Source organism: Hevea brasiliensis, chromosome 8 (assembly GCF_030052815.1).
Source record: "Hevea brasiliensis isolate MT/VB/25A 57/8 chromosome 8, ASM3005281v1, whole genome shotgun sequence".
In the NCBI taxonomy this organism is placed as follows: domain Eukaryota; kingdom Viridiplantae; phylum Streptophyta; class Magnoliopsida; order Malpighiales; family Euphorbiaceae; genus Hevea; species Hevea brasiliensis.
In genome coordinates this window covers 92460430-92486635 of record NC_079500.1, presented here as the reverse complement: position 1 = coordinate 92486635, position 26206 = coordinate 92460430, and the positions used below count along the sequence as shown (strand labels likewise).

Below are 26206 nucleotides of genomic sequence, written 5' to 3'. Positions count from 1 at the left end.
TATAAATTAAGAGATATTATTTTTCATTTTGGTGCTTATAAAATTTATTTTTATAAGCTAATTTAACTAAATATTGTACTATATTATTCTCATTCAATTTTTAAAATTTTTCTTTAAATCTTATTTAATATTCTTTTCAGTCATTTTAATAACAAATATTTTTATAAGTTATTTTTCACCAAACAAATCAATTATTTATTATTCTCTTATGAATACTTCAATCAAACACATAACTACTTAAAATTTTAAATATTTATAAGTTTAAATTAACTTATAAATATTAAATATTTATAAATTGATTTTCTTAAACCAACACCTTCCTAATATATATATATATATATATAGCTTTTTGGCAATGCATGTGCAATGAATTATAAATGAGGAATTTCATGTGCTTTTATAATGGGTTAAACAGCTGCATAATTATCACAAACAGCTACTTGTCCTATTTATTTTATCAATTCAATCATCTTATTTGTCTCTGCATAATCTTACTTGTCATAATTTTCATTGACATATTTAGCACAAAACACAGCAAAAAAATACAAAAAAAAGTCACGAATTTTTGCATTTTTTAATTTTAATAATGTTCCATCTAAACTTTGTAACAATCAATTTATAGTGAAATTGATGATGAATTTGCTTATCTAAGGAAAAATCTTTAAAATTTAGAGTCTGTTTATTTTATAGAAAATAATTTATATATGAAAAATATTTTTTATGAAAATATTTTTTATTATTTGATTGTATTATTAAATTAATAATATGTATTTATTTCATATATATTTAAGTATTTTCACATTTTAATAAAATTATTAAAATTTAAAAAATAAAAATTATTTCTTTTTTTTAAAAAGAAAGTTATTTTTCTTTAAAATAATTTAATTTTCCCTTGGATCAGAAAGTGCTGACTAAAAAGTTATTTTTCTTTAAAATAATTTAATTTTTCCTTAAATCAGAAAGTGCTGACTAATTTTTTTTAAGTGTTTCAAACATTAAAAAATATTTTTAAAAAAATATTTTTTATGAAACAAACAGAACCTTAATAATTAATAAAATAAAACTTTATTGCTAAATTTAGCAATAAATTTTAATTAAAGAAAAGTCTCTATCTTTTAGGCTCTGTTCGTTTCATGAAAAATAATTTTTATATAAAAAATATATTTCATAAAAAATATTTTTTAAAAAATATATTTTTTATTCTTTGATTACAATATTAAATTAATAGTATATATTTATATCATATATATAAATATTTTTATATTTTAATAAAATTATAAAATTTAAAAAATAAAAATGACTTTCTCTTATTATCTTTAAAGTTGATTTAGTTATCATTTTGACCAAAAAAACTGTTGACCTATTTTCCTAATTATCCCATAGATTAAAAATATGAAAAATATTTTTTTTAAAAAATATTTTTATGAAATAAATAAAATTTTAATTATAAAATAAAAAAATTATTATTAATTTACTAATGAAATAAAAATCTATTGCTAAATTTAGCAACAGATTATTAATCGAATAAAAGTCTATAATTTGGCAGTGGAATAAAAAATTTATTATTAATTTAGTAATGAAATAAAAATTTATTACTAATTAAAAATAGAGAAAATTTTGTTGCTGATTCATATATTTCTTATAGCTGACTCCAACGGCACCAAACACTTCAAAAATCAAAATCCACTCCATTCCACCCACCCCAAATTCCAAAGTAATTAGAATAGTAATTAATTAGTGGGTAAGTTAATTACATTATGGCTCCATTTATTTGGCATAAAATATTTTCTTATAAAATATTTTTTATATTTTTTAATATTTAAAGTATTAATAAAATTAATTAATAAAAAATATTTTTTTAATAAAAAAAACTATTTTTAAGAAAAATAATTTTTCTTTCTTAAAAGAAAAAGTCATTTTCTAGATTTCAATAATCTTATTAGAATATGAAAAACACTCATTTATACATAGCATAAAAATATACCATTAATTTAACATTGTAATCAAATAATAAAAAAAAAATTCATAAAAAATATTTTTCACATACGAATTATTTTTTGTAAAATAAACTCAACCCTTTATTTCTAATTGGGATGTTTTCCTCCCATAACCCTTATCTTGGACATTTGCCAATGTCCAAAACAACCTTCTTATTCATAGGTGCTTAAAATATTACAAGAGCAAATTAAATAATAAATCAAGACCTAACCTAATAGTATTTGGTTGTGAATAAGAAACTCAAAATTTGGAATTATCCAATCAATCATTAGTTAGAGGAGGGACAATGGAATTTTAATGATGTTTCTACAATTCCTTCCATTGTCCATAAGCTCATATCTAATATTTTAGTTTAATGATTCCATTTCCATGCAATATTTTTTTATTATTTGATTTTTATAAAAAAAAAAAATTGTGATGTGTCTTAATGAGTGAAAAAATAACTCAATTGAAGTAAATAAAAAGGAAATTTAAATTACCAAAAAGAAAAAAATATATTAAACAAATAGGAAATAAATAAAAATCAAGCAAGAATATTCAAAACACAAAAATTGAATTTTATCAGATTTTAACTCTTTTGATATTTTCTGATTTAACTTGCAACAAAGTAACAAAAAAGGATAAAAGAAAATCTTTTTATAATTTTTGATGTTTATGAACCGAAACAAATTCGATTGAAGTTTTGTTTTGGTGTTATATTGCTTAATCTTGGCTTACTTTTAGTGATTAAAAACTATTTCTTGTTTCTGGATTCATTTTAACAGAATTTCATTTTTTTATAATTAATCAATTTCATTCTCTTATTCACAATGCACATCAAATTGAAATTATATCATCAAATTGAAATTATATTTTGAAAATTATGTTAACAATGGAGATGCTAAAATATTTTATATTTTTATTAAGTTATGGAGATGCCAAAGTATTTTATATTTTTATCAAGTTTAATTTTAGAATTTTTCTATAAAAAGCTTAATTTTAAAGTCAAATAAAATAAGATTTTTTAATGAAATTTTAAATTTAGTATAAATAATTTTTTTTAATTAAATTAAAGAGATGAAAAACCTTGTTCACTTCTGCTAGCAATTGAGAGGTTAAATATAATTTTTAGAGTATAATTGTAATTTTAAATTATTATTAATTTTAAAATTTAATCTATAAATTATATTTATCAAATATTTTAAGTTAATGATTAAAAATTTAAAAGTTGAAAGCTAATCTTAAACTGTTTAATTTATAAACATTTTTTTAATTATTTATACTACAACAATTAAAATAGTACCATTAAAGTGAGTATCGAATGACAAGTATTGAGTAATATATAATCCAAATCGAGTAACTCTAAGATACTCGAATACTTAGACAAATGATTACTCTCCCAATCATATACATGATATTCGAATTACTTTATAAAAGATAAAGATCCCGACATATTCGCTAAATCAGGACTCTTAGACAGATAATTCCTTATTTTAGCAAGTATTTACATCAAAACTTAAAGCTTTCAGATATGCCTACTAATCAATTATCCTATCCTTTTACAATTCAATTCTTATAAGTGACTTAGCATTAAAGCGCTCTCTCTCCCTTATCTTATAGATCTAAAACCCAAATCTGGCATTCATTATCTATAGAAAATGAGAATAACATCAATTATTGATGCAAAATATTAATTTATATAATTTGAAAACTATTATTCTACTAAAGTTATTTTTATTTTTTACTATTTTTATATTTATTTGTTATCTTAATTTCAATTTAATAAATTTAAATTTTCCATTAAATTAATGACATTCTTATTTTCTAATTTTATATAATTTAATTAAAAAAATAGAGGTAAATATTGATGATAACCTCTATTTAATTTATAGAATATATTTTAAATTACAAAACATAAAATTTGAATTAATAATAGAAAGAATATTTAAAAAGAACAAGTAAAAAATGTTTAAAAATCCGTACATTGGAAAGTATTAATATTATTCCTAAGAAATTATTATTATTATTATTAAAGGAAGATTTCCTAAATGTGTTTTTTATTATTATTTTTGATGTAATTTGTTTTTGTATTATATTTAATAAAATTATTATTATTATTATATACATATATTTAATTTAATAAAAAATAAAAATTTATATTCAGATTATAAATTTATAAAATATCTTTTAAAATTTAAATTTTAATTAAAAATAAGAGAAATAAACTTATTTATCAATTGAATTAATATTCAACACTTTAATTAAAAAAATAAAGATTCAAATCAAAAAATGATTTGTTGATGTGAAATTACAACAGAAACTTTTATTAAACCATTGACCTATGCAAATGTTTCTTGTAGGTTACTTTTCTTATTTATTTAAGGCTTTCAATTAGAAAGACTCATTTAGTGCTCTTATTAAGTTGGAAATTTAATTCTTATCAATCATATTTTTTAACAAATAATTTATATATTATATAATAATTTTTAAAAAAATTGGTGATATATTTTGACCTGAAATGTGAGTTTTCCCTCACCTAATTAAAAAAAAAACTATTAACTCAATTAATGAAAAAATAATCAACTCATAGGTTATTGACTATAAATCAAAATCCAATTATGATAAAATAAGTTAAAATTTACAAAAAAAAAGATAAAAAAATTTGACCCAAAAAACCCTTTTTTATAAAATATTATATATATATATATTTTTTTTATTTTTCAAAATATTTAATATTTTTTAAATAGTACAAAATTTTCATTTATTATTAAAACATTTTGTATATAACATTTACGAATATTAAAATATATACTTAATAATAATATTTAAAATTTAAATATTTCTATATTATCTTTAAAATATATAAATATAATTTAATATTAATTAAATTAATAATTTAGATAAATAGCACAAGTGAATCTTATTTTTTTGTCATTATTCTTATTTATATTTATATTTATATTTTTTATATTATTCAATTCTCTTCAAATTCGATATAAATATAAAAAATTTTATTTTTCAATTAATAATAATTGATAGAGGCATATATGAATTAGTATAATTTTTCGTGGTATCATATTCAACTAATACTAATTTCAATAAATGTGTCAATTTGATAAATGTACCATAATAATTAGGGTAGATATCTCATATCTTAAAGTTGATAGAGTCTAATTATTAATAGACTTAGGAATATTTATTCATACATTGAGTATAATTAATAACTAATAGATGCTGATTTGATTTTATTTTTTATTTTAATTATATTATTATTTTTTATTTAACTTAAAAATTAATATAATTAATATTTTTAATTTTTTAATTTATAATTTTATTATTTTAATTAACACACTTCAACTTCGTTAAAATATTTTTTTTATTAATAATATAAAATTTAAAATATTTATTTATACTTAAAAACTTAAAATTAATTATAAATTTTTTCTTTATAATAATAATAATAATTATTATTATTTTATCTATATTTTTAAAATTTAATTATTTTTTTATTTCAATAATAAAATAAATAATATAATAAATTAATAATTATATATTTATTTTGATAATATAATAAATAATATAATATATTAATTAATAATTATATATTTAATTTAATAATAAAATAAATTATATAATATATACCCTTATTAACCATTTCACATATAACATAAATTAGCTATCATTAACTATCAATTATCAACTATCAATTAACAGTAACAGCTATCAGCTAACAATTATCAGTTATATTTAACTGTTAAACTAGATAGGCTTTTTATTTTATAATTAAATTTTATACAAAATATTATATTTATTTATAAATTAATTAAAATTATTTATAAATAAAAAATAGTCAAAATAATTATTTAATTTAAATTAAAAATATTTAAAATAAATTAAAATTTATAAATGATGAAACATTATATTTTTTTAATAATTTTTAAAAATATTAACAAATGCCCATTTGGATATTTTGATAAGTTATATTATTTTTAAACGAAATTAATTAAAAGAAACTTAATAATTTTATCAAACATTAAAATTATTTATTTTTAATTAATTTATAAATTAAAAAATAAATTTTAAATAACCCAAAGCAAGAGAGCCGAGTGTCCTCTCCACTGTCCTACGACAGGGCTCTTACGTCAGAGTTTATCCATTCTTCATTGATTATCCTAATAAAAATTAATTTTCCTTCAGTTTCTTTTATTTTCTATTCCTTTCATAAAGTTTCCTCAACTCCAAACAGGGGAAAATGAAACTAAAGGAAAAAACTGTCCAAACATCTTTACTAAGTTGAGCTCCTCTCTATTATCTCTATTCTTTAAATCCAAATCGTCTCTTATCAATTCATCCACAGAATTTTTATCTTCTCTTTTATCTCCAAAGTTATAACTATTAACTCCTCAATACAATCTTTCAAAGCTCACAATCCATCCATGCTCTGTCAATAAAGGAAAGAAATTCCAGAAAAGAGAAGAAAAAGAAAAGGGGGGGTTTGAGAGCCATCTTATTTCCCAGTTCTGTTAACAAGAAAAGGGAAGAAAATATTGATGGAAATGTATACAGTGCTATCCATTTTCAGTCCATTCAGTTACGGGTTTTCTGTTTCTTGCAGTTTCTGATTCAATTACAGTATCCAGAGCCTGAGGCTTCTTCAATGGATCTAACAATACGGTTCAGTGCACTGTGAATTTGCGGTTTATTATTCTTCTCTTTCTGTTTGTACAATCTGGGTTTTTTCATCTTCTGTATTGGTTTTGCCACGGATGCATGTTTTTGGGTGCCTCTCTTGGGGTGAGATTTGAGTTGGGATATATATAGAAGAGGAAAGGAAACTATTTGGTTAGTGCTTTTTGTTATTTTTTTGGGCAGTAATGGTGTCTGTAAATGACCCGATGGAATCATTTCTAAATTCTGTTCAAGGGGTGAAAGATGCAATGTCACCGCTTGAGCTTGGGATTCGGAAAGCGGCTAAAGATCTGGAGAGTTGCTGGGGAATTTCTAAGAACGATAAGGTTTATCATCTTGAATTGAATTCCACTGATAATAGGATTCATAACAATAAGGTTCAGATCTGTGCTGTGAAAAAGAGGAGTACTAGTAATATCAATGGCAATAATGGGAACTCTGTGTCTGGTGAAGAGAGAAAGAAAGGTTTATCCATCAAGTTTCCTATTAGAACTTTGTTGGGCATGTTTTCACAGAATCTGGAACATGGGTATAATAAGAACAATGGAAGCAAAGCTGAGTTGGGGAAGAAAGGGATGAAAGAGATGGAAATGAGGAGTGAAGATGGGTCTTGCACAAATTGTTTGCAGTTTGCAGTGACTTGGTCCTTCTTAGTTAATAGGTTTGTTCAGGCATTTCCTAGCCCTTTCAAGACAAGCAAGAAGCGGTTCCAGAACGTCGGTGATGATGATCGAGGTAATTTGCATTTGTGCGAACATGGATCGAAATCAAAGGTTTCGAGCGAATTAAAGCATAAGGAATCACAAGTTCAATATGTTAAAGCAGTCCAGAATGATAGTGAAAACCATAAAGAACGGAAACATGTATCGCTTGAAGGTGTTATAGGTTTTATTTTTGATCAATTGGCTCATAATCTACAGAAATTTGATCTGAGTTTACAGCAAGCAGACAGCAAAGATTGTGATTATGATTGTTCAACTCCACCCCCGGAATCCTTCCAGTTTGATCATTTGAGGGCAGTCATGAATATTTGGGAAGGTCGAAAGGTGGATGTAAATGGGTTGTTGGGGAATTTGAACTTTGCAAGAGTAGGCGTTCCTTCAGGTGTAGTTGGAGTATCTTCTTCGGCCAACGAAGAAGGTGATGGTGGTATCAGTGCTGGCAGTGGGGAGGAAACAGGGGGTAGTTCATCACAGAAGTTGGCAAGTGGGTTACTCAGTATTCCCTTATCAAATGTAGAGCGTTTGAGATCCACACTATTTACAATTTCATTGCCGGAGCTAATTGAGCTTGTGCCACAGCTGGGGCGATCTTCTAAAGACTATCCTGATAAGAAGAAGCTATTCTCTGTCCAGGATTTTTTTAGATACACAGAGTCTGAAGGTATGTTTGTCGTTTGCCTACACAATAATTTCATTGCTGCTTTAGTATTTTTTCATTTGTTTCATTTGAAAAATAGAATATCCAAAATGAAACATGACGAGGGTTCTTACTTTTAGTTATTGGAGAATGTATAATGTATATTCAATGTTTGATTGAAAAGTATACATAACAACAGCTGCACAAAGCTCTGCATGTCCGTCTAGTCTTGAAGAATGCGATATGGCTAACTGTAGTGACCATTTTCCTTCATTTTGTGGAAATGCAGAATTGTTCTCAGAATATTTTATGACCAAAGTGAAATTGGAGTACTACTAGCTACCTTTAATGTTTAATGGCATGTTGTTCATGCACCTTTTGTGGGATTCAAGCCTAAACTCTTGAACACATTCTTGCAACTTAGAGCAAACTTGAATTACTTGTGGAGATCTTTCGCATTTCTTAAAAAAAAAAAAAAAAAATTATGTTTTTGCAAATTTGAACCACTTGTCAAGAGCAGCAATAAGTGTAACTAAGTCTATACTTGTTTATAACATTGTGATACACAGATAGTGTAGAATAATATTCCTATTTTTGGTAATAAAAAGGTAAAAAAAAGTTAAAAGCAAAGGATCAGCAATCATCTGATTGTTTATCTTCTAATGGATTTTCATTATAGAACATTCTTTTGTTTATAAACTCATCTGAAAATATTGTTCTCATTTTAATCCACACATTCTTACAGGAAAGAGGTTCTTTGAGGAACTAGATAGAGATGGTGATGGTCAAGTAACATTGGAAGATCTTGAGATTGCTATGAAAAAAAGGAAATTGCCACCGAGATATGCTCGGGAATTTATGCAGCGTGCTAGAAGTCACTTGTTTTCAAAATCATTCGGTTGGAAACAGTTTCTGTCCTTGATGGAGCAGAAGGAACCGACCATTCTCCGTGCTTATACTTCCCTCTGTTTAAACAAGTCTGGGACCCTTAAAAAGAGTGAAATATTAGCATCGCTTAAAAATGCTGGACTTCCAGCAAATGAAGACAATGCTTTTGCAATGATGCGATTTCTAAATGCTGACACAGAAGAATCTATTTCTTATGGGCATTTTCGGAATTTTATGCTTTTGCTTCCTTCTGATCGACTTCAGGATGATCCTAGGTAAGATGTTATTTCTTATTTTGAAGGATGTTTAACAGAAGTTCGATGCATACTAGTCTATATTTTTAGGCCCCATTTATTCATAGAAAATAACTTGTCTGTGGAAAATATTGTCCGAGGAAAACATTCTTTGAGGAGATGATTAATTTATTTGCCGTGTGTTTGTAATTCTGAAAATCAGATGGAAATTATTTTCTAATGGTTGGAGTACAATGGAAATATTAATTTTCTTTCAAGTTATAAGGCTATGATAATAGTTGAACCCATAAAAACTATGCTATGATAATAGTTGGACCCATAAAAACTATGTTTCTTTTTTACTTGAATATGAGAAAAAAATTGTATAAAAAAATGATAAATTGTGATATATGCGATGGCTGGTGGCTGTTGATGGCCAGAGATGATTGGTGGTGATAAATGGACAAATTAGTATGTGCTTATGTGATTCTTTTATAAGTTCATTCCCTTTAAATAATTTTCTCGAAATCCAGAAAATGATTTTGTTTTCCCTTTGGCCAAGAATACTTTTTTGTTGATTAGTTTTCCTAAATGCCCCAAATGTTAAAAGTAAATTGTTTTCTGAGAAAATATATTTTTTCAAAATGGTCAGGTTGCCTTGCATCCTGGTAGAAATGTGAAGAGGTGATCAAATATATTGTTTGACTTGTATATTTAAGAAGTCTTTTCTGATTCTGTCAGTCAAATTGTTTATATTGATTGCTCAGTGCTTGTTGTTTCTAAGTGGACAGCAACAGTTACCCTATTTCTAGGTAATCAATACAAAGTTTATAGTGTGAAACTTGTAATGAGATTGCACAAGTGAGAAACTTTTGGCTGTTGTGTAAACATGATGGTTATTCAACACCTTTTCATGTTCCCTCAGAGTCCAGACCCTCCAAAATTTTTCCCCTCTTTTCTTCTTTTCTCTCCAATCCTGCGTAGGTTTAGTATTTTGCTTGCCTGATTGCATTTTGCTGATGGTGGCTTCTTCTAATACATGCAGGAGCATATGGTTTGAAGCTGCTACTGTTGTTGCTGTTGCACCACCTGTGGAGATACCAGCTGGAAGTGTTCTAAGATCTGCATTGGCTGGGGGGATATCATGTGCACTCTCTTGTGCTCTGATGCATCCTGTTGATACAATAAAGGTAAGCTCTTCTCCTCAAGAATCATATAATCATTTACTAATATTTTTACATAAGATATATGCCACATATTAAAAAGTAGAAAAAAAGGGCCAAAAAAGCGGAATCCTTTGGCTGCTGAGTGGAATTGCCAAGAGCAGCCACTTCATCAAAAGCTGTTCTTAGATCATCTCTCCCACAACTTCATTTTGGCTTTGCTAGCATAGCTTTTTATGGGGAAAGATGTGATAAAAATCATGATGACACCCTGCTTTGGGAGGACTTACCTTTGTTTTACTGCATTTCAGTTGATGATTGAGACTTTCTTGTGCATATAATTTTGTCCATGGCCAATGGCCAATTGCGGGCACCAAAGATTGTGTTCGTCACTTGGACTTATCATCAGGCTTTTGTTGAATATTACCTGAACCTTTTAACGTACAGCAGAGTATATACTATTTCAGCCCCTTGTTTTCAAACTGCTTATAGTACAGGGAACTGTGCTGCAAGAAATCTGTTCCTTGTGAAGATCTTGTAGTCAATTGGTTAAATCATAAATGTCAATATTGTGTCTTGCCCCTAATGGTCTCAGGCCAGGCTTCTTCCTTGTGATGCACCCTTAAGGGTCACCTTGGCATTACGGCATGCATATTAGGGGCCCAAGGCTTCTTTACATATATATATTAGTTTGTTCTACTTGCACTGTTGGATGCTTTTACCTTATGCCTTAGTGATGATGATGTGTTGATAAAATAAGTATAATTGCCTAGAATTAACTTTTTACAAGGTTGCTATCAACATGGGATTGGGTGTTCTAATTACAAATTGAAGTTGCCATTCTTCCTTTTACTTTGTTTGAAATATTGAATCTGGAATGGATTGATTTAAAGGAAATGAATGAAGAAAAAAGACAGAGCATTGAATTTTGTTGTTCTCAATTATAGCTTGTGTTGGTTGTGTGGTTGCTGACCTTTTGCACTCCTGCATGGAGGGGCTTTTGACAAACAAATCTAGCTTTAGGTTAGCTTTGTGCATTTGTAATTTCCTTGCGCTCTGTTGGGCATATGATTTGAGCTAGTAATCTTCTTTATACTTTAATATTCTTTTGCAATTACGAATTTCAAATGTTTTTGTAATATTATAATATAACTATTTTATACACATTTTAATGAATGTGTGCTTTACATCTCTCAAATGTGCGCTTGTGCCTTGCAGTAGGTCCTAGGTACAGGTACCTTATGCATCTTAAACCTTTTACACCTATGGGTCGAATATACTTCAACTCAACTCAACTCAACTCAACTCATTTTAGCCTTTATCCCAAGAATTTGGGGTCAGTTACATGGATTCTCTTTCTCTATTCTAAACGATTTTGGGTTAAATCCTCGGAAACGTGCAATGCTTCTAGGTCATGTTATACTACTCTCCTCCAAGTCAGTTTAGGCCTACCCTTTCTTTTCTTTTTATCCTCTAACCTAATGGGCTCTACTTGTCTAACTGGAGCCTCCGTATATCTACGCTTCACATGACCAAACCACCTCAATCTCGCTTCTCTTAACTTATCCTCAATTGGTATCACTCCTACCTTTTCTCGAATACTCTCATTACAAATTTTATCTAGTCTAGTATGACCACTCATCTACTTTAACATTCTTTTTTCCACAACTCTTATCTTAGACACATGCGACTCCTTCAGTGCCTAACACTCACTACCATATAGCATGGCTGGTCGTATGGCTGTACGGTAAAATTTTTCTTTCAACTTATTGGGAATTTTGCGATCACATAAAACTCTAATGGCACTTCTCCACTTTAACCATCCGGCTTTAATCCTATGACTAACATCCTCCTCATATCCCCCATCTACTTGAAGGATTGAGCCGAGATATTTAAAGTGATTACTTTGGGGCAGTACCACTTCATCCAAACTAACCTCTTCCCTATCACCAGTTCGACCTTCACTGAACTTGCAATGCATGTATTCTGTCTTCGTTCTACTTAACTTAAGACCCTTTGACTCTAGAGTACTTCTCGAAAACTCTAGCTTTCTGTTGACTCCTCGCGTCTCATCTATCAGAACTATATCATCTGTAAACATCAAGCACCAAGGGATTCTCTCTTGTATATGTTTCGTCAATTCATCTAAAACTATTGTAAAAAAGTAAGGGCTTACAGCTAAACCTTGGTGTAATCCAATTGAGATAGGAAAATCTCTTGTGTCCCCTCTCATTGTGTGCACAATAATAGTTGCTCCTTTATACATATCTTTCAACACTTGTATGTACCTAATAGATACTCTTTTTTGTTCTAACACTCTCCATAAGATATCTCTTGGAACACTATCATAAGCCTTTTCCAAATTGATAAAAATCATGTGTGGATCTTTCTTCACATCTCTATATTTCTCCATCAAGCTTCTAATGAGAAAGATTACTTCCATAGTTGAACGACCGGGCTTGAAGCCAAATTGATTGGGAGAGATAGAAGTGTCATGACGTAGTCGATGTTTTACAACTCTCTTCCACAACTTCATAATATGACTCATAAGTTTAATTCCCTTATAGTTTGAGTAACTCTGTATATCTCCCTTATTTTTAAAAATAGGTACTAAAATACTCCTCTTCCATTCATTAGGCATTTTCTTTGAGTTTAGAATCTTATTAAACAATTTAATTAACCATGCCACTCCCTTATCTCCCAAACACTTTTACACTTCAATTGGTATTCCATCGGGTCCACAGGCTTTACCCACTTTCATTCTCTTAAGTGCTTCCTTTACTTCTAAAGATCTAATTCTTCTAGTATAATTCACATTCTTTTCTATTACTCTGTAGTCTATATTCACGCTATTACCACTTTGACTATTGTTAAAGAGATCATCAAAATAATTTCTCCATCTTTCTTTAATGTCCTCATCTTTCATCAATACTTTTCCTTCTTTATCCTTAATGCTCCAAATTTGATTGAGATTTTGACATTTCTTTTCTCTCTTCTTTGCTAATCTATAAATATTTTTCTCTCTTTCTTTAGTTCCAAGTTTCTCATATAACTTTTCAAAGGCTTGCACTCTTGCTTGACTAACTGTCTTTTTTGCTTCTTTTTTTGCTATCTTGTACTGTTCATATGCCTTATTATTATCACACTTAGGTAATTTCTTATACCATTCTCTCTTTCTCTTCACTGCCTTTTGTACTTCCTCATTCCACTACCATTTCTCTTTTGAGGGTGGTCCATGTCCTCTAGACTCTCCAAGTACTTTTCTAGCTACTTCTCTAATATTTGATGTCATCTGTATCCACATATCATTGGCCTCCACATCCAGTTTCCATGCTTCGGACTCGAGAAACTCATTTTTGAACTTTACTTGCTTTATTCTTTTCAACTCCCACCACTTTGTTTGAGCTACACTATTTCTTATAACCTTACTTGAATTGTTCCTAAACTTGACATCCAAGACCACTAACCGATGTTGACTTGTTAAAGCCTCTCCTGGAATGACCTTGCAATCCTTGCATAGAGCTCTATTTGTCTTCTTGGTTAAGAGGAAGTTAATTTGGCTTCTATGTTGCCCACTTTCTCTACAGATTTCAAATAAAAACTGAAACTGTTCAATAAATTAAACTAATTATTAGTTCGAGGAAACATGAATTCGGACATACCATGAGAACAAATCAAAGATTGTCCCTCTCTAGAAAATGGACTGAATATTTGGATCAGCTGCATAATTCTACTGATTTGAAACGGATAATAGATAGAGAAAACGTGATTTGAGCTAATGCTCAGTGAATGATAATTATAGCACACAACAGAATAGGAACAGGCAGACGCTTGATTAATTTCATAATAAATTTTCTATTCAATAAAATCATGCTCATGCTATCAAAATCATTAATGAAATAATGTCATAAAACATATATATAAAAGGAATTCATTCAATAAAATTTTATGGTACAGTACACGAGGGTGATGATACCCCACATCATCAAAGGCCAGATGGTAAGCGTGCTACCAGATATTAGACACCTTCCTCCTCCTCCACAGATATCTATGATACTAATGCAAACTATAAATTGCAATGATGCATGACTCGATAATGCAATCTAATACCGTGATAGTCCACATGGTGAGGCCAGATAATAGATAAAGATATTGATACCAATTCAAAACAGAAAATCAATTTGCATAAATCAATCAAAATCAACTCAAAAATTTCAGATTGCAAATAATAACTGATAGTGCAATTCCAACAGTTTATTTCAAAAATTTCAAAGAGTCAATAAGATCAAATCAATTCAGTGTAAAACATTAGTAAATTTCATAGTCAGATATCAATCAATAAAAAGACATTAAAGACCTGTTCCCGTAATCCTAATGGCTCTAATGGAGAGATAATTGACAAAATAAATTATTTAATCAAAATTGAATTAAAATTCAATAATAAAATAAAACTCTAGAAAATCACATGTAAAATAATTATTAAAATATTAATTTAAATTTTCATCTAATAACAAATTGAATGCTAAGAAATTTTTAAAGGGACTAAAACAGTGCCATGTACTATAATTATCACTCACCTGAAACCTCTAAGACAATAGTTATATTCAGTGAAAGAGAGACAATTTCAGCTGACAGATTGAATAGTCGAATATCCTTGAAAACAGAATCCAAGGTGGTGAATAGAAAAATAAGAATTTAGGGATTCTCTATTTGAGAGTATTTGGCAGAAAAAGAAGGTAGTAAACGGGTTTTTGAGAGCACAGTTTAGCAGAAAGAGATGATTAGGGTGTATATATTTCAAGAGTTGTGTTAGGTTTAAAATGGGATAAGAGTTGTTATTGAACTGTGTTGTTCAGATTGCAAATATATATTTAATTTAAAAAATAATATATATATATATATATATATATATATATATATATATATATAAATAAATAAATAATTAATTAAGTAGGCTATCCAATAAAATATTTTTTTTATAAATATATTAAAATATTATTAGCTAATTAAAATAAATAAATAAATAAATAAAATATTGGGTTTCCACCTAAGTCCCCCCTTAAAAAAAATTCGGTCTCCGAATTTAAATAGACAAAATTCTAACCTGAAGAATTAAATAAGTGAGGATATTTAATTCGCATTTCAGATTCTGCCTCCCATGTGGCCTCACTACTTGAGTGATTATGCCACAAGACTTTGACCAAAGCCACTTCCTTAGACCGGAGTTTCCTAATTTGTCGATTCAAAATCTTTACTAGTTGCTCCTCATATAACATATCATCCCTAAATTGTATGATCTGAGGTTGCTAAACATGAGATGGATCTGGTACATACTTCTTAAGTATAGAAATATGAAAAACTGGATGTATATGTGCAAAACCAGGTGGAAGGGCTAAACGGTAAGCAACTGCTCCAATTCTCTCCAAAATTTCAAATGGACCAACAAAACAAGGACTAAGCTTCCCTTTCTTCCCAAACCTCATGATTCATTTCATAGGAGAAACTCTCAGAAATACATGATCACCAACCATGAACTCTATATCTTTATGCTTAGGGTCAGCATAACTTCTCTGTTGATTATGAGCAGTTAAAAGTCTATTACGAATCAAACGAACCTTCTCTGAAGTTAACTGTATCAACTCTGGTTTAGTAAGCCTTCTTTCTCCAACTTCATCCCAAGAAATTGGTGACCTACATTTTCGACCATATAATGCCTCGTATGGAGCCATCTTTATACTTGTCTGATAACTATTATTATAAGCAAACTCCACTAAAGGCAAATGATGATTCCAACAGCCACTAGAATCCATAACACATGCACAAAGCATGTTCTCGAACGTATGTATGGTCCTTTCTGACTGTCCATCTGTCTGAGGGTGAAAAACAGTACTAAAGTCTACTTGTGTTCCCAAAGCTTCTTGGAATTTCTTCCAAAATCGAAAAGTAAACTGAATACCACGATCAGAGATAATGGAAACTGGAACACCATGAAGACTAACAATTTTGTCTATATACAACTGTGCAAGTTTAGCAAAGTCATATGTAGTCTTCACAGAATGGAAATGAGCAGATTTTGTCAATCTATCCACTATCACCCAGATTGCATTGTAACCACCTCGTGTACTAGGTAAACCCACAACAAAGTCTATGGCAATGTGCTCCCACTTCCACTTGGGAATAGGCAACGGCTGAAGTAACCCAGACGGTCTCTGATGTTCTGTTTTAACCTGTTGACAAGTCAAACATTTAGCAACAAAGTCTGCAACATTCCTCTTTATGTCACTCCACCAATAATGCTCCCTTAAATCACGATACATCTTAGTTGAACCTGGGTATACTGTGTAAGCAGAATGGTGTGCTTCCTCAATAATTTCTCTTCTCAACTCATCAACACTAGGGACACAAAGTCTAGTGTCATAACGAAGAACTCCATCATCATTTAACATGAACCCTTGAACTTAGCCTTGATGAATACTATCTATAATCTTACACAACTGAGAATTCCTCTTTAGAGCAGCCTTAAATCGATCAATCAAGATAGGCCTAACTCGAAAACGTGCTAAGAATGATCCATATACGATTTCAAACTCTACTTCCTGATCTAGCAACTCATGTAATTCACCAATTAGAGGCCTCCTCTTGGTAGATATATGAGCTAAACTATCAGAAGACTTCCTGCTTAGAGCATCAGCCACCACATTAGCTTTTCTAGGGTGATACTGTATGGTGCACTCATAATCCTTCAGCAATTTTGCCCATCTCCTTTGCCTAAGATTAAGATTACGTTTGCCAAAGATGTATTTGAGACTTTTGTGGTCAGTGAAAATTTCACAAGTCTCACCATACAGAGAGTGCCTCCAGATTTTCAAAGCAAAAATTACTGCAGCCATTTCCAAATCATGAGTTGGGTAATTTTGCTCGTGCTTTTTAAACTGACGAGAAGCATAAGCAATAACCCGTCCATGCTGCATTAAAACACATCCTAAACCAACCCTAGAGGCATCACAATAAACTGCATTTCCCCCTGATCCAGACGGAAGAGCCAACACTGGTGCTGTAGTCAAATGATTCTTAAGCTCCTGAAAACTCTTTTCACAAGCCTTATACCATTGAAATTTCATATTCTTTTGTGTCAACTTAGTTAAAGGTGCTGCAATACGAGAGAAATTTTGAACGAACCGTTTGTAATATCCTGCTAAACCCAAGAAACTACGAATCTCTGACACAGTTGTTGGTCTAGGCCGATGAAGCACTGCTCAACTTTCTTCTTATCAACACACACCCCATCCTTAGACACTGTATGGCCTAGGAAAGCCATGCTATCCAATCAGAACTCACATTTTGGGAACTTGACATATAGCTTGTGTTCTCGTAAGGTCTGAAGGACAATTCTCAAATGCTGCTCATGCTCTTCCTTACACTTTGAGTACACTAGAATATCATCAATGAATACTATAACAAATTGATCTAAGAAAGATTTGAAAAATCTATTCATGAGATCCATAAAAGCGGCTGGAGCATTGGTAAGACTAAAAGGCATTACAAGAAATTCATAGTGTCCATACCTAGTCCTAAAGGCAGTTTTGAGTATATCTTCTTTCTTGACTCTCAATTGATGATACCCAGATCGAAGATCGATATTGGAAAAACACGTTGCGCCTTGAAGTTGGTCAAACAGGCCATCTGTGCGTGGAAGATGATATTTGTTACGCATAGTCACCTTATTCAATTGCCTGTAATCAATGCACATTCTCAAAGACCCATCTTTCTTCTGCACAAATAACACGGGAGCACCCCATGGAGAAACACTAGGGTGAATAAACCCCTTATCTAGTAGGTCCTCTAGCTACTCCTTCAAATCCTTAAGTTCTACAGGTGCCATACGATAAAGTGGCATAAATATGGGCTCAATTTCAGGAACTAAGTTTATACTAAACTTTACATCTCGCTCCGGAAACCTGATAAATCCTCTAGAAACACATCAGGGAACTCCTTAACAATTGTAACATTCTCCAAACCTGCACCTTTTGCCTGAATGTCTCTAACATAAACTAGATACCCCTTGCACCTCTTTCGCAATAATCGGCTAGCACTCACTGCTGAGATAAGATTACTAGAGGCTGTACTGCGATCTTCATGAAATTGAAATTTTGCCTTCTCAGGAATTTTAAAGAATACAACTTTATTATGGCAATCCAATGAAACGAGATAAGTGGCTAACCAGTCCATGCCTAAAATCACATCAAACTCAAACATATCCAAAGAAACAAGATCTGCAGCTAATTCCCTATTTCCAATGTGAACTATACATTCCCTATACACCATATCAGTGTCTATTGCATTCCCCATGGGCGTTGATATAGATAAAGGATACTCTAACAAAGTAGGTAGTGTACTAAATCTCATGGAAACGTATGGAGAAACAAAGGAATGAGTGGAACCGGGATCAAACAGTACTCTAGCATCAAATGAACAAATAGAAAGTGTACCTATCACTACTGCATTAGATGCCTGAGCATCCTACTGAGTCAAAGCAAAAACCCTGGCTTGACCTCTACCACCAGATGTCTATCCCTGAGTTTGAGTAGATCCTCTACCACCAGAACCTCTACCACCCTGACCACGACCACTAGAACCTTGACTTCTACTACTATACTGTGAAACTGGCTGAACCTGAGAGGGAGTAGAATGTATTGCCTGACCGGCACCTTGAGTTGTCCCACTAGTAGGACAGTCCTGTCTACGGTGACCCAGTTGTCCACAACCAAACCATGCTCCAGTGACCCAATGACAAGTGCCCTTATGTAGCTTACCACAATGCTGACAAGAAGTGGAAACATGCCCAGTGCTAATCTAACTATACCGAGCATTCCCTGCATGAGTCCTCTGCTTACGTCCCTGACCAACTCCATATTGATGAGCCCTATTGTCAACTGTAGAATGAGAACCCTGCTTATTACCCTGATAAGAACCCTGATGACTCTGTCCTCTATTAAACTGATTACCTTGACCATTTTTCTTAAACCGCTTGCGCTGCTCACGAGCCCAACGTTCATCATCATACTTCTCCATCTGTCTAGCTCGATCAACCACATCCTCATATTTAGGTAGTCGTAAAGGAGCTACACAGATCAATTAGTCTGCTTCGTAAACCCCTTTCAATCCTGTGAGCCTTCTTCTCGTCATTTAGGATCAAGTGTTTACCAAAACAGGATAACTTGGTAAACTTCATCTTATACTCTTTAACTGTCATGTTGCCTTGCTTCAAGGTTTCAAACTCCAAAGCCTTAGCCTCTTGAATACTAGGAGGGAGAAATCGCTCTAAGAAGAGAGAGTGAAACTCAGGCCAGAGGATAGAGCTTTCAGGTTGACCAGTCTTTTTAGAGAGATACCACTCACAAGCAACTCCCTTAAGCTGATTTCCTGCCAACATCGCCATCCTAGCACTACTGCAACCCATAGTGTCATAACACCTCTCTATGTCATCTAGAAAATCTAAGGGATCAGCTAATGCATCCTCTCCAGTGAACTCCTTTGGTTTTAGCTTGAGAAAGTCTGTAGAGTTGAGAAATCGAGTCCTATCTTGAGCTGATGCTGAAATAAGGCCAACAATTGGTTGCTGTTGTTGAGTTGTAAGGTACTCAGTTATAGTATTAACAGCACGATTCACTGCATGCAATCCCGCTGCCAGATCTGCCACAGTAACCTGACAAGCTTTAGGTGCTCGAGCTGCAATAGCTAATTGGAATAGTTGTGCCCCAATCTTAGCCATAGGCGTCTGTTCAGATGACTGATTAATAGTTTGAGGTGGTACCTCCCTTGTTGGATTAAGGTTTGCACCATTAAGACCCTTGGCCTTAGCTTTCCTCTTACATTTAACAGACCCAGGCACCAATTCATTTTAATAAATAAGCATTAAATCTGAAAATGTGAGCCAAATTAAGATAGGTGAAAAAGTACGAAGGATGCAGATACCTAAAACAATGATAAACTGAAAAGACGTTAAGGATCCTATGCTCTGAAAGTTTACTAGACCTAAACCGGGTTCTGATACCAACTTTGTCACGACTCAAAATTTTTTGTCACGACTCAAAATTTTTTGTCGCGACCGGCGCATAATTTAAAAATTTTTAAATCATGCAAGCCTTATCAGAGTATTTTGAATAAATATATTGTCACTTACTAACCCCAAAAAATAGATAAAATTCAAATAAACAAAACACTGAATAAACAACATAAATATCTCATAAGTAAACTGCAGAGTCTCTACAAATTTCAAATAAAAATTTAAAGTGTTCAATAAACTAAACTAATTATTAGTCCGAGGAAATATGAATTCGGGCATACTATGAGAACAAATCAAATATTGTCCCTCTCCAGAAAATGAATTGAATATTTGAATCAGCTGCAGGATTCTACTGATCTGAAACAGATAACAGACAGAAAATGTGGCTTGAGCTAATGCTCAGTGAATGATAATTATAGCACACAACGGAATAAGAACAGGTAGACGCTTGATTAATTTTACAATAAATTTTTTATTCAATAAAATCATGTTCATGCTATCAAAATCATTAATAAAATAATGTCATAAAACATATATATAAAAGGAATTCATTCAATAAAATTTTATGGTACAGTACACCGGGGTGATGACACTCCACATCACCAAAGGCCAGATGGTAAGCGCGCTACCAGATATTAGACACCTTCATCCTCTTTCACAGATATCTATGATACTAATGCAAACTATAAATTGCAATGATGCATGAATCAATAATGCAACCTAATACCATGATAGTTCACACGGTGAGGCCAGATGCTGGGCACAGGTACCAATTTAAAACAGAAAATCAATTTGCATAAATTAATGAAAATCAGCCCTAAAATTTCAGATAGCAAATAATAACTGATAGTATAATTCCAACAGTTTATTTCAAAAATTTCAAAGAGTCAATAAAATCAAATCAATCTCAAATCAATTCAGTGTAACACATTAGTAAATTTCATAGGCAGATATTAATCAATAAAAAGACATTAAAAGCCTGTTCTCGGAATCCTAATAGCTCTAATGCAGAGATAATTGACAAAATAAATTGTTTAATCAAAATTGAATTAAAATTCAATAACAAAATAAAACTCTAGAAAATCACATATAAAATAATTATTAAAATATAAATTTAAATTTTCATTAATAACAAATTGAATGCTAAGAAATTTTTAAAGGGACTAAAACAGTGTTATGTACTATAATTACCACTCACCTAAAACCTCCAAGACAATAGTTATATTCAATGAAAGAGAGAGAATTTCAGTTGACAGATTGAATAGTCGAATCTCCTTGAAAACAGAATCCAAGGTGGTGAATAGAGAAGTAAGAATTTAGGGATTCTCTATTTAAGAGTATTTGACAAAAAAAGAAGGTAGTAAATGGGTTTTTGAGTGCACAGTTTAGCAGAAAGAGATGATTAGGGTGTATATATTTCAAGAGTTTTATTAGGTATAAAATGTGATAAGAGTTGTTATTGAACTGGGTTGTTCAGATTGCAAATATATATTTAATTTCAAAAATAATATATATATATAAATAAATAAATAAGTAGGCTATCCAATAAAATATTTATTTTTTTATGAATATATTAAAATATTATTAGCTAATTAAAATAAATAAATAAATAAAATATTGGGTTTCCATAGGAGTATCTAAGTGTGAATATAAACTGCAGGATGCCTATTTTCTTTTTTTGAGGATTATAATTTGCATTAATGTTATAGAAAGAGATATATGATTTTTTCCTCCTAAAATTTCTGATGTTTCTTATGATTAATTTTATGGTCTGTCTTTCCTATGGTCTCTTAGACTCGGGTGCAAGCATCAACCCTTACTTTCCCAGAGATCATTTCAAAGCTTCCAGAAATTGGAGTTAAGGGATTATACAGGGGTTCAATCCCTGCAATCCTAGGACAGTTTTCAAGGTCCTTATTTTTCCTTTCTCCTTTTTTCGAATGGCAAGCATTTCTCTACTTGGATGACATTTTGTATTAATATTGCAGCCATGGCCTGCGAACTGGGATATTTGAAGCTAGTAAACTTCTGCTTATAAATGTTGCTCCAACACTCCCAGACATACAGGTAATGGTTATAATTTTTCTATTTTGTTTGTTAAATCTATAGAATACATATGCAATATCTTTTTTTTTTCCTCTGGTTTGTCATATGATGTTTGATGGAGCAAATAAACTCTTAGTGAAACTGAGAGCACTATTTCTTTACTGTGATGGTCGCAACGATAATGCTTTATGCTTGAACATGAAATATTTTATGATTCTAATGTTCTTTTTGTCCCAGTTCTCATTTAAGGAAGCTACTTAGGCAATTTAAGGAAGCTACCTAGGCAAGCTTACTGTTTTCTCATCCCTGCTCCTTTTGTAGCTATTATCACCTGTCTGAACAATTAAACAACAGCTCTCTCTCTCTCTCTCTCCACTGCATCTTCACTTAATTATATACACCTTCCTTGTTAATTTGTATGTAACTGTGAGGACTAAGGAGTCATTCCATTTTAAGAGGGAAAGGTGGATAAGGGTTGCATGCAAGCATTTACTTTAACACTTGTACTCTTTGATGATCAATTATGCAATTCGTGCTATTATATTAAGCATAAATTTTCCTACTCTGAAGGACATGACTGTATTCAATTCAAATAGAACATGTAGTATTAGTAGTGTGAAACTGTTCATAATGGTGTTCACGGTTCTCTCCTTTCATTTATAGCTTTTAGAAACTCATCTATGTGCACATTTGCGTTTAGCTGCACTTGCATTTCAGTGCACACATGAAGCCAATAAACAAGAATTGACAGAAGGAAAAATTATAATGTACTTTATTTTTCTAGTGTAGCCTTGACAAGGGAAGATTTGTGTGTGTTGGTGAAATTTATTAATCCTATCAGGGCCTCCTATGTGTTCGTATTGGATTTCAAGGGCTGTAAAAGTTATGTATGTGCATTTGGCTTACCTGCAGGTTCAGTCTGTATCATCATTCTGCAGCACATTTTTGGGGACAGCAGTCCGAATCCCCTGTGAGGTATTGAAGCAGCGCTTGCAGGCAGGTCTTTTTGATAACGTAGGACAGGCTATCATTGGTACTTCGCAGCAAGATGGTCTGAAGGGTTTTTTCCGTGGGACTGGGGCTACACTTTGCCGTGAGGTTCCATTTTATGTTGCTGGCATGGGCCTATATGCTGAATCCAAAAAGGTAAGGAGATTTGTGTGTACAAACATGCAATTTTTATCTATTTTTTCATTTTGATATTTCAAAGTTGCAGAGTTCTGCTTTTATCATGTTTCAACAACTGATTTTTTTTTCTTCTCATAATCCATTACCTACTCTTTCTTATAGTAAATTTCATGTCAAAGACTGGGCTATAAATCATATGTGGACGTTGTGATGTAGTTTGTTTAACGATAACACTATTATTTCATTACTATTATTTCATTCTTTCTTTTTTAAACTGTACAAGTAAACAGAATCTCATAATCATAGAAGGGGGGAAGCAATTATATATACTTGTTATATGGTAAATTTAATAGTTATACACGGATGATCTTATGGCTACACAAGCCTACGTGGAAATTGGGGAGAATATTACTATATAATGTCCCAAACATTAACTCAAGAATGTTTCTTTAAGCTTATTATCCATGTTACGACTGCCCTGTGCTAAATTTTCTAAGATGGCAATTATGGAAATGAGTCTTCTATGTTAGCATAAATAGTCTATCCGCCTAATATTTTTTCTATAGATGAAATTTAGTAGGTTGAGATACTGAAAATTAATCAGGTTACCTTCTTTGGGTACCTCATAAATTATTGATGGGGAGAGAGAGAGAGAGAGAGAGAGAGAAGAGAGGGCATTTGGTGCTATCGAAGATTCGAAGTTTGCATGTCTAACCTTTTACATTATGAGACAGACAGACAATCATTAAGCTACTAGCCCAAAATTATTTGAAGAACATATTTTGGAGATACTAAATAATGCTAAAATTCACATTTCCATTTGGAAATAAATGGATAAGGATTAAGGAAATCATTTGATTTGTAAATGAATTTTATTAATAGATTTAATTTACATATGTTTTTTCATGTATGGAATGCCATACTGATAAACCTGGTTCAGTGAAATGTTATGTTTGAACAAATGAATGTTAAATTCAATTTACTCTTCTCTAAAATCCCAACATGCCCCGGATTGGGTTGTTGCTTTAATTAAACAAGAATAGCTATTAAAATCTTCTTACTTTTATAGTTGAAGTGGTGTATAATTCATTTGCCAATTCTTCAGTATTTGTAGCAGTTATCCCAATTTTAAATTCTGCCAGATTTGTGGAAATCAAATGGAAATTTTTGAGATTCCAAACATAATAGACTTGCAGATGAATTCCTTAACCTTGTGTTTGGATGGAGAAATTTGAACTATGAGATTTGAATTTGATAATGTATATGTATTTTTTTTTTTTTGTGATGAATTTATGTTAGGCTCATACATATGGAAAACACCTTGTATAAGTGTGAATTTGAAATTTAACAAGTTCTTTATAAATAATTTTTTTTTCATAAATTTAACCAATTAAACAATAAGTCAACTTTCATTCAACAATATGCACAAAAATGAAATCCAATTCCCTTATTTGATATTTCCAACCATGGCGTCTGTCCAAACATTGCAAAACATTACTTAGATTTGTCCCTGAGGCTGTTACTGAAGTTTTGGCATTATGCACGACTCACTACCAGTTTTTTTAAACATCTGAACAGAGTAATACTTTTTAGTTGCAAGATGCCTTTGCGCATGGCTTGGTACAATTTGTTGAAAATACAGTTTCAGGGAGCATCTCTCTCTCTCCCTCTCTCTCTCTCTCTCTCTCTCTCTCTCTCTCTATATATATATATATATATATATATATACACACATATCAAATCACTGTTGTCTTGTTTCAAAACATCAAATATCTAGATTCTGTTACAATGTTTTCTTTGTATACTTTCTTTAATTATAGACTGAATTATTTTGCTGCTTCTAGTTTGCTCAACAACTTCTACGACGGGAGCTAGAGCCCTGGGAAACAATTGTTGTTGGGGCCTTATCTGGAGGGCTAGCTGCTGTAGTCACTACCCCTTTTGATGTGATGAAAACTAGAATGATGACTGCACGGGGAAGATCCTTACCAATGAGAATAGTTGCCTTCTCCATACTTCGTCATGAGGGACCCCTTGGACTATTTAAAGGAGCAGTACCAAGGTTTTTCTGGATTGCCCCTTTAGGTGCCATGAACTTTGCTGGTTATGAGCTAGCACGAAAGGCCATGGACAAAAATGAGGAGACAAATGATCCACTGTCTCAGAAGAAGTTGACCAGTTCTGGGTAGTTTTTGTGAAACTTTAAAAACATTTCTACTGGGGCATCCAGGTTTTTGTTTTCTGAATGCTGCCGGAAAATTTTGTGCTCTTTCCGAATTTTCAGCAGCATGTACATTAGATATCATCTGCCGGCAAGTCTATTTTTCCTTCAGCCAAGGCATTGTATTTTTCAGCCAGTTTCTTGTTTCAAATTTCTTGGTCTATAAGGGATGGCTGGGCAAATCCTTTTTGCTTAATCTTGTATCTACTTCATTTCTGTACATTTCATGTGCAGTTCATTTTGTTCTTTCCTTCATCTGAAATTCTTCTGTATTACGTGTATATCTTTTTAAGGAGTAGAAGTCTGTTTCTTTTTCCCCGTTAATCTGACTACCTATTATGATAGCTCCAACAAAAGTGGTGTTCTGTGCATGGTGTTTTGATATGTCTTATCTCCATTAATGATAGACGTTGTTTATCAATTATTAGTTTGGTTT

At 31.2% G+C, this 26206-nt stretch overlaps 1 protein-coding gene across 1 annotated transcript; it reads left to right on the top strand.

Moving 5' to 3' along the window:
* The first annotated feature begins 6147 nt into the window (after window positions 1-6147).
* LOC110648218 (uncharacterized) lies at window positions 6148-26094 on the top strand. The gene is made up of 7 exons (XM_058151634.1): window positions 6148-8049; window positions 8771-9188; window positions 10192-10336; window positions 22170-22285; window positions 22364-22442; window positions 23334-23567; window positions 25394-26094. The coding sequence occupies exons 1-7, from the start codon at window positions 6852-6854 to the stop codon at window positions 25736-25738; spliced, it is 2535 nt and encodes an 844-aa protein (XP_058007617.1). The 5' UTR covers window positions 6148-6851; the 3' UTR covers window positions 25739-26094.
* Window positions 26095-26206: the final 112 nt, after the last annotated feature.

Excerpts from the sequence above, each read along its gene's own strand:
- LOC110648218 (XM_058151634.1), top strand. The coding sequence starts at position 6,852 with ATGGTGTCTGTAAATGACCCGATGGAATCATTTCTAAATTCTGTTCAA. Across the intron at positions 22,286-22,363 it reads ATCCTAGGACAGTTTTCAAG|CCATGGCCTGCGAACTGGGA; the intron begins GTCCTTATTTTT and ends TTAATATTGCAG. Across the intron at positions 22,443-23,333 it reads CAACACTCCCAGACATACAG|GTTCAGTCTGTATCATCATT; the intron begins GTAATGGTTATA and ends GCTTACCTGCAG.